The sequence below is a fragment of the Macrobrachium rosenbergii genome, chromosome 27 (genome assembly GCF_040412425.1).
Source record: "Macrobrachium rosenbergii isolate ZJJX-2024 chromosome 27, ASM4041242v1, whole genome shotgun sequence".
NCBI classification, from domain to species: domain Eukaryota; kingdom Metazoa; phylum Arthropoda; class Malacostraca; order Decapoda; family Palaemonidae; genus Macrobrachium; species Macrobrachium rosenbergii.
In genome coordinates, this window is record NC_089767.1 from 30,167,009 (window position 1) to 30,177,008 (window position 10,000).

The 10,000-nt window shown below is 36.4% G+C and overlaps 1 protein-coding gene across 2 annotated transcripts in view; it reads right to left on the reverse strand.

The window, feature by feature from the left end:
* Positions 1–10,000, reverse strand: part of GlcT (ceramide glucosyltransferase) — a 154,812-nt gene that overhangs the window by 124,023 nt on the left and 20,789 nt on the right. For both annotated transcript variants that reach the window (XM_067129198.1, XM_067129199.1), the window contains exon 2: positions 9,395–10,000. This exon is cut by the window's right edge and continues 837 nt beyond it. In XM_067129198.1, coding sequence (XP_066985299.1) covers positions 9,395–9,837 — 443 coding nt within the window. In that variant the 5' untranslated portion in view covers positions 9,838–10,000. The remainder of the gene's footprint in view (positions 1–9,394) is intronic.

Sequence of the window (10,000 nt, forward strand, 5' to 3'; positions counted from 1 at the left end):
TATATATATATATATATATATATATATATATATATATATATATATATATATATATATATATATATATATATATATATATATACACACATATACATGCTGTATATACACATATACACACACGTGTTTGCAGAAACGTATCTCACGTAATTACTTACATTCACACTGCGTCAGAGAAAGCACGCTTGTATAAAAGTGAGCAATCAATACCTTCATTACGTTACAAGCATGGCCACATGCGTGCCTGTTACACTATGGCCGATAATGAATACTTCGCCGGAAGTTAAGCTTCCGAATAATTCTTCGTTATCGCAATCGCTCTACTGCGGTACATGTCGGCCACACTTGCTTATGGATTACTAATTTATGATAGTTCTTATTATTTATTGGTTCTGAATGAGCATGACATACATACATGCATACATACATACATACATACACACACATATATATTTTTCTAAACTTTTCATCCTTTTTTCTCATCTATTTTCTCCCGTTCCCTCCTCGTGGCCAAACCATCTCATCACACTGCTCCTTCTTCTCATATGTTAACCATACCCCTACATCCTCATATTTCAATAATTCTCTCGATTTCAACCATAAAAAAAAAAAAAACTGTATGAAATGGGTGCCGTCAAACTCGGCTCACATATTCTGTCCATGGCAGGGGAGTAAATAGCCTATATTCAACTTTTACCCGACTTTGCCAAATAGCCCACTTTGCTCTGCTGTAAACATGAACACACACGACGCTAAAAATACAAGCCAGAACCGGCTTCAAAAAGAAGTAATTTACTCATAAATATTGAATAAAACACACCGAAATTAAAGTCTGTGGTCGGCCCAAACCGTTGCCTCTTGCAAAAAAAAAAGGGAATAGGTTACATGAATTATGAAAAACAACTTATCGCATACATATGACAAACAAATTGAAGACAAATCAACGAGCTTAAGTGTAGAACGAATCTTTGGCCAATGCAGGACAATCGTATGAAGAACTGGTAATTCGTTGACTTGTACTCAACCTGTTCGTCATATGTATGCGATAAGTTGCCGAAGTGTGTTTATATGTATTACTAGTGTGGACGGACCCTTAAGTCGGTGACTAGTCTTCAACCGGTTTGTTTTATGTATGCGATAAGTTATCGACGCGTGTTTATAACATGTTTTAGGCTAATGCAGTGTGGACGCATCCTTCCAATTACGTCTCTCTCTCTCTCTCTCTCTCTCTCTCTCTCTCTCTCTCTCTCTCTCTCTCTCTCTCTATATATATATATATATATATATATATATATATATATATATATATATATATATATACTAAATATAGATATATATATATAATATATATATATATATATATATATATATATATAGATATATATAATATTTATATATATATATATATATATATATATATATATATATATATATATATATATATATATATACATGTATATATATATATATATGTGTGTGTGTAATGCATATGCCCAACGGAATTATCACCTAAATAACAACAGGTAAAACGTACGATACGAAAACCCAACAAAGGAAAAACGGAACGAAAGAAAGAACCCCCACGACTCCGACAGGAAAAAGTAAACATAACAAAAGCCGACCGACCCACACGAGCCAGAAAGCGAACACATTTAATAAAGAGAATATTAGAGAGTCGTCTGTGTCTATCGATTCTGCTACAGCCTTCATATTAGCGCCTTTTATTCTTCTCATAAGAACCGCATCGACTTTCTTTTTTTTTTTTTTTTCTCTCTCTCGTGACGACAGCAACGCAAGTCGATCAAACAATTTTCAAACGGATCGATGGTTTCGTTTTGTCCGAAGGATACGACAGTTTGTTACTGGAAAGTCTGAAGTTGCAAGCTGAATACACATACATGGATCGTATACGAATATTTACTAGCGACACTTCTTAATTTATGACAAATAAACACGTACATACTCGTACATTTACATACCTACACACAGACATTATATTATAAATATATATATATATATATATATATATATATATATATATATATATATATATATATATATATATATATATATATATACACATACAAATATATATACATATATACACACATATATATAATTATAAATATAATATACACACATATATAATTATAAATATAAACACAGTACATCTGTATATATATAATGTATATATGTTTGTATGTGTGTATTATAAAATGCTTGTTTATTCAACACTCCAACGAACACATACGTCCACACTACTCTGCGTGGGCCTTCCCAGGCACGTGCGCAGGCAATAATAGGACCCAGCCAGAATCCCCACGAAGAACAACTCTGCAGCAGTTAACTTCGCGGGACAGGGAGCGGAGCGAAACGAAGTAGGTCAAGGCATTGTATTTCCTTCCTATTGTGCCTCCACAAAAGAGCCTTCGTCAATTATGAATCTCCAATCGATGGACAAAACGTATATCGATCTACGACAAATACTACGACGACGACGCTCCTGCTGCCTCTTCTTCTTCTTCTTCCATGACACGTCCCATCCCATCCAATCCCCCACCACCCCCGGACTCTCTCCGTTAGTTTGCCAATGGGCGTAGAACTACAATGGGATACTTTGGTGATGGGTGTGAAAAATACATTAATTTGTTGTCTCTTGTTTTGGTTACATGGTTATATATATATATATATATATATATATATATATATATATATATATATTATATATTCTGTTATATACTGTGTATGTGTATATATATATATATATATATATATATATATATATATATATATATATATATATATATGTATATATTTATTATATATAAATTTCCGATAATTTGAACCAAGGGTCTAACCGATGCAAAAATGTCTAGAATTACATTATCCATTAAATGTTATCAAAAAGTTAAAAAATCTTTTACAATCGATCAAACACTATGGAAGAAGCCAAAGAAATAAAACAAAAGAAGAGAGAGAGAGAGAGAGAGAGAGAGAGAGAGAGAGAGAGAGAGAGAGAGAGAGAGAGAGAGAGAGGGGTTCGTAAGTGGACTGCCCTGAAAGGTAGGGACGGGGGAATGACAGGACAGGCGTGGAAGGTGAATTTTAGGGAAACCGCGTGGGCGTGGCAACGCCTCGTGCGTGTGCACGACAGCGAGGGTGGGTGATCGAACGTTTCTTGACAACGCGCGTGTTCTCCCTAAACACAACGTCTGATTTACTAGCAACCGGGGTGGTGGAAGCAGCAGCACCTGTCTCACGGCGAATGACGTCAGGAGGAGAGTCTCGCGTACCTCCGTACAGGTCACGTTCTTTATGTTCTGCTGTTCTGTTCCACCTGTGCTGGTGCAATTTCCAACTGAGAAACCAGATTTAAATACCCTTCTTGGGGCAGAAAATGTGAAAAGCTATGGAATAAAAACGAAGGGAGTGAGTTGAAACGCAGGAGGAAAGGGGACAAATTTCTTCAGGTTCTGCTTCGCCTACACTGGAGCAATTCCCAAATGAGGCACCAGGAGTGAAGCCAATTTATACCTTTCCTAGGTTTTATAGGGACTGGACAGAACGGATGAGGAGTTATGGGATAAAAACGAAGGGAAATGGCTTAATGGATGGTGGAAAGGTGGCCAGGAAGGGGGCATATTTCTTCATCTTCTGCTGTTCTGCTCTACCTTTGCCGGTGAAATTCCAAAATGAGGCACCAGATATAATACCAATTCATACCTTCCTTAGGCTTTATAGAGACTGGACAGATAAGACGAAGGGTTATGGAAAGGAAATGTAAAGGTTTAAAGGCAGAGGAAAGGTGAAATTCCCAACTGAGACACGAGATTTATTATACAAAATTTATACTTTTTTTACGCTTTACAGAGACTGGAAAGAGAAGATAATGAGTTACGGAGTAAAAACGAAGGAAAGAAAAAGGTTTAAAGGCCAGGAAGGGGACATATTTTTCCATATTCTGCTCCACCTAGTCTGGTGCAATTTCCAACTGAGACACCAGATTTAATATACCATATATAACTTTCTTTGGCGTTATGAAGACTGAACAGAGATGATGATAAGTTATGGAATAGGAAAAAAAGTGAAAGGGTCTCTACACAGGAGAAAAGGAGGTAAGGAAGGTAAAAATAAAAATGGCAATGACAGAAGCGAATGAGGAGGTGGACCGGATATTAAAATATGCGATACGCAGGGAGGCGCAGTGATGAAAGAAAGAGGTAAGTGAAAGGAACGGGACAAGAGAGAGAGAGAGAGAGAGGAGAAAAGGTCATGGCTAAATAAAGAAAAAAGTGGGGGGGAGAATAAAACTCACAAGCATTACGGACAAAAGGAGGGAAGAAGTTAAGAAGTTGAGGTATGAGAAGAAGGAAAGACTAAGACTACGAAAAAGGAGGGGGCATGAGGTACTCTTCAGTCGTCCCCCAATCTTCCATAAACCCCCTACCATTATACCCCTCCCCCCATCTCCACAACAACACGCGCACACAAAACATAATACGAGTTGCTATATCGGTATTTCAAACCTTTCCCACAGCGAGTGGCCTGAGTTTAATCTCACGGAGGGAAGCAACTCAGGTCCGTTTCCTGGGAAGTCTTTCACGCTCCCGTTGCCCTAAGCAGTAAATTACATATCTGGTGGTAAGTCGACTGTGGTGGGTCGCAGTCAAAGCTGGAAAAAGGGGTTGGGTGAGGAATAATGCAAGATATTAAGGATCGGACAGTACCGTTTAAATAGTTAGAAAGTTATGGGGTTAGATATTCAGTTATGGGCTGTAGAATGGCTGGTGCTCTGTAGAAGCACTATAGGACATAGTAGAGAAAAACTGCAGAAACTAGTGAGTTTGACCCAGTATTTACAGACTGAGGAACCTGAGGGTAAACTGCGAGCGAGATAACGTCAACATGGATGATGGAAACTTGGATCACCCTGAATCAGAAATCAGGAAGATATCAGGAAGTACATCTAACAGAAGATGAAAGGATAAGGGGGACTAGTCACCGATTAGATAAGGCAAGGAAGGGAACAGGGTGTGCACAAACGATTGGTTTAAGATGGATGGGTGGAAATGTGTGGTAACACACATACAGAATAATATATATATATATATATATATATATATATATATATATATATATATATATATATATATACATATACATACTCCTGTTAGTTTAAAGGATCCTCTGAGTGTGCTTTTGATGAAAATTTATTTTACACAATGACAGAAGAATCCCTCTTCATGATTACATGGGGACTGTTAAAGATAAAAGATAATTAACACAAAGCTTGATTTATTAAAAAAGCAAAATACCTGAAAGTTCCCAATGTGCATGATAAAAGATAACTATATAATATATATATATATATATATATATATATATATATAGAGAGAGAGAGAGAGAGAGAGAGAGAGAGAGAGAGAGAGAGAGAGAGAGAGAGAGAGAGAGAGAGAGAGAGAGCTCCAACCCAACTCTTTCATCTTCAGGGATACAAGGCAGCCATCTGCGAACGCGTCTACTTGTGTGGATTCCTTTAAGACTAATTAAAAGCTAATGACGTCAAATATATCATTTCGGCTCATCCTCTCAGCCCTTCCATTACCATATAATGAAGGCCGGAAATACAATTACACTAATTGGATTGCACGTGATTAACAAAGTTCAATTAGGAAGGGAAATCCCTCCGGATGCTTCTTTTTTGAAAGGTTCCGATTCCATTTCTCCGTCCAGCGCTTTTCGTTTGGCTTCTTCCGTCTTCATTCGGGTTTGTTTCTATTCTTTTATTTCCACTCGGAATTTAAGGGGCATTAATGGGGTCTGCTCCATCAGGAGGAGAAGGAGGTTCCTTACAGCAAACAGTTCAAAGACGCTTAATTCTAATCTGAATGATTCCACCACGTTTTATTTGGTTTGTTTCGATTCTGTATTGAAGGGGCGACGATTGGGTCTGTTCAGTCAGGAGATGGTTACTAACAGAAAACGGTTCTTCGACGGTTAATTTTAATCTGATTTTTTTCCTTCAAGTCTTCTATGCCGATCTGACATCAGAAACTTATATGCATTGTGTGTGTGTGTGTGTGTGTGTGTGTGTGTGTGTGTGTGTGTGTGTGTGTTTATATATCAAGTACTGTTTTAATTATCTTTTATCTTTCACAGAAGCGTTTAGGAATTTTAAGATTTTTATTTATAAATCAAGGATTTTTTAAATTTATACTTTATCTTTCCAAGTCTCCATAATATCATGAAGAATGACTCGTCCTTAATTTTCTTTCAATACAATTTCACCAAAATTATACTCAATAAATCCTTCTAAAACTAACTTGACAATAACATACTGAAGACACCCGACACCGACATAAAAAATTCAACCTTACTTGTCATTCCACAACCAGCTTTAAAATTAATTATATTCACGTAAACCTTCACTAATTGGCGTAATTTCAGCCCCTTTTTAAGTGAAACAACTCGAGACCTTGACTACCTAAGCATACGAATGCAAATTAATGCCTTCCAATCTATCACATACAGTTTTGCTAATAAGCAAGACAGCGTCAAATATATTTTATCATTCATATTTATAAACTCGATATATATATATATATATATATATATATATATATATATATATATATATATATATATATATATATATATATATATATATATATATATATATATATATATATATATATATATATATATATATATATATATATATATATATAATTCACATATAACTATAATCAATATGAGGAAAAGCCGCATTATTCACAAAACTGACAAGAATCTCGGTCAAAGGTGAAACTGATTAACAACAAGCCCCCCACAGAGAGAGAGAGAGAGAGAGAGAGAGAGAGAGAGAGAGAGAGAGAGAGAGAGAGAGAGAGAGAGAGAGAGAGGTTAGATGAATAGGTTGAAAATGTACTCTCTTGGAAGAAATGGCCGAAGGAATCATACTAATCCACTATATAGCAATGAACCATTGGTCAAATTGAGGGATATCCACTGAAGACCAAGACCTTAAATCACAAAAATAGCAAGTGGGCCTGCTCCTTTTTTTTTTTTTTTTTTTTTGCTGTTCTTTATATTAAACTGCTTTTTTCAGACCATACTTTTCATTAATTTTCCCCGCTCACTCACCGACTGACAAGCTCATTTATTTTGGCAGCTCACTCATCTACTGACAAACTCATTTATCTCAATATTACGCTTGCTCTTCCCTTTATGTAAGAAAGGAATGGGGAGGAAATTAAGTACATTCTGATCTGAAACACGTTTTTCATTTTATAATAATTCGAGGATTAAGCGCTGAAAAATTTACCTAGGCTTCACGACCCTCACTAAATGGAGTGGCAGTAGTAGTATTAATGGTAGTAGCAGTATTATTATTATTATTATTATTATTATTATTATTATTATTATTATTATTATTATTATTATTATTATATTCAGAAGAAGAATCCTGTTCATATGAAACACGCCCAAAGGGGCTACTGACCTGAAATACAAGCTTCCAAAGAATACGGCGTTCTTAGAAGTAACAGAAGGTACTTAGGGAAATAAAGAAAGAAGAGATCACTTATCAAAGACGAAAAAATAAACTAACAAATTAATACGTACGTAAAAATGTACGTAAATTATTAAAATACAAGGAGAACTGTATTAGAGTAGTAACACATTGCATCTTCTCTTGAACTTTTCTTGAAGTTCCAACTGCAAGACATCCTCGGGGAGACTGTTTCACAGTAGGCGTTGTAATAATAATAATAATAATAGTAGTAGTAGTAGTAGTAGTAGTAGTAGTAGTAGTAGTAGTAGTAGTAGTAGTAGCATCCAAGATCGGGGCATACGTAATGCTGCTAATCAACGACAAACACCTGGGGATACTATGAGTCAGGAGGACAGGTGCAAAATAATGTGCAGCCAGCGAAAGCCGACCCGATACTGACGCAGACCTGTACAGTTCTATAAATAGGTCACATGTTGGCGGACGTGAAATCACCTTCGCTCTCTTCCGCGATACTCGGTAATAACCAAATATTATAAATAACAAAAACATTAACATAAGGAAAATAAAAATACAAAAAATTGACATGGAAAAATTCATCGCCCGCGAACGATATGACAACAGGACGCAGGCCTGTACAGTTTATTCAGGACCTGCTTAGTTCCATATATAGTTCAGATGTTTGCGAACGTGAAATCACCCGAACCCTCTTCCGCGATACTCCGTAATAGCCAAATATTATAAATAATAAAAACATTAACATACAGACATTAAAAAAATAAAACTAATAACATACAAAAAACCCAGCAGCTATGAATGAAATTACTAAATATATATGTATATATGTATGTATATATATGTATACGTATATATATTTATATATGTGCATATATATATACACATAGATTACATATTATATATATATATGTGTGTATATATAATTATATATACATACATACATATATACACATAATTAGTATATCACTTCGAGGGAGGGCTACTCCAACAATACCATCCTAAAATGAAAGTCAGCAAATGCTTACAGAAGCAAACACACTAGTCACATTGTACTCATTAAACATTAAACTGACCTCCGTCATGGTAAATAACTTTATACCTAAACATTAAGAAACTTATCTACAACAACAGTTACAAAAAACCAAAATACTTCCTAAGAAGCATATAGTAATATATAATATATAAAGAGGAAAAATTTCCTAAAACGCATACAGTATAATATGGAACACTATACTATAATATGGGACACGATATTAAAGAGAAAATTTTCCTAATAAGCATATAATATGGGATAATATATTAAAGTGAAAAATTTCCTAATAAGCATTTATGGGAAATTATACTAATATCTGAGACACTATATTACAATGTGGGACACTATACCAGAGAAAAATTTCCTAATAAGCATGTTACGTGGGACACTATACTAAAGAGAAAAATTTCCTAATAAGTATATAATATGGAACACTATACTACTGTATAATATGGGACACTATATTCAAGAGAAAAATGTCCTAAGAAGTATATAATATGGAACACTAAACTGAAGATAAAAATTTCCTAATAAGCATACAATATGGAACACTATACTATAACATGGGACACTATATTAAAGAGAAAATTTTCCTAATTAGCATATAACATGGAACACTATACTATAATATGGGACATAATATAGAGGATAAAAAATTCCCTAATAAGCATATAATACGGGAAACTATATAAAAGAGAAGAAACTTAACTACAAATGTTTTTAGACACAACTATAAAATAATAATGAGAAATAACACTTAAATAATAATGAGAAATAACACTTAAATAATAATGAGAAATAACACTCAAGAGTAAAAACCGGCAGTCAACACTCACCCATAGATGATGCCGATCAGGTGGATGATCCAGAACGCCATCCAGAAGACCAAGATGCCGGCCGCCAACACCACCTTCGCTAGATGGGCGTCGGGCATGATGCTGGCCAGCGCGCCCACGCCCACCCACCCACTGTTGCCGCCGCTCGTCGTGACAGACGCGGCTGTTGTCGACGTGACCAAGACGAGGCTGTCCAGAACTAGTCTCCAGGAACCAGTCCACCCTCCACTGCCGGCGGAGGTGGTAGTGGGGGCGGTGTTGGGGGCGCCGCTGCTGCCGCCGGTGGGCGGGGTGTTCCGAGGTAGGTTGTGGTGGGCGGCGGAGGAGAGCAGCAGCAAGACGCAGAAGTTCCACGCCCACGACTGATAGCCGATGTTATTGAGTGTGTTCGCCCAGTCTTTATCCAGAATCCATGCGGCCACTCTGCGGGTAGGCCTCAACATCGAACTGGCTTGGCGGCGATTATGACCCTCCAACGTCACGACTATGGGGGGGCGGGGTCGGCGGGAAAGGGGGCCTTCTTCAGAGACTTGACTCCGGAAGGGGGCGTGGGAGGAGCGAGGGGTTATACACTAAACTTATTACGAAAAGCGTAGTTCACAGAAT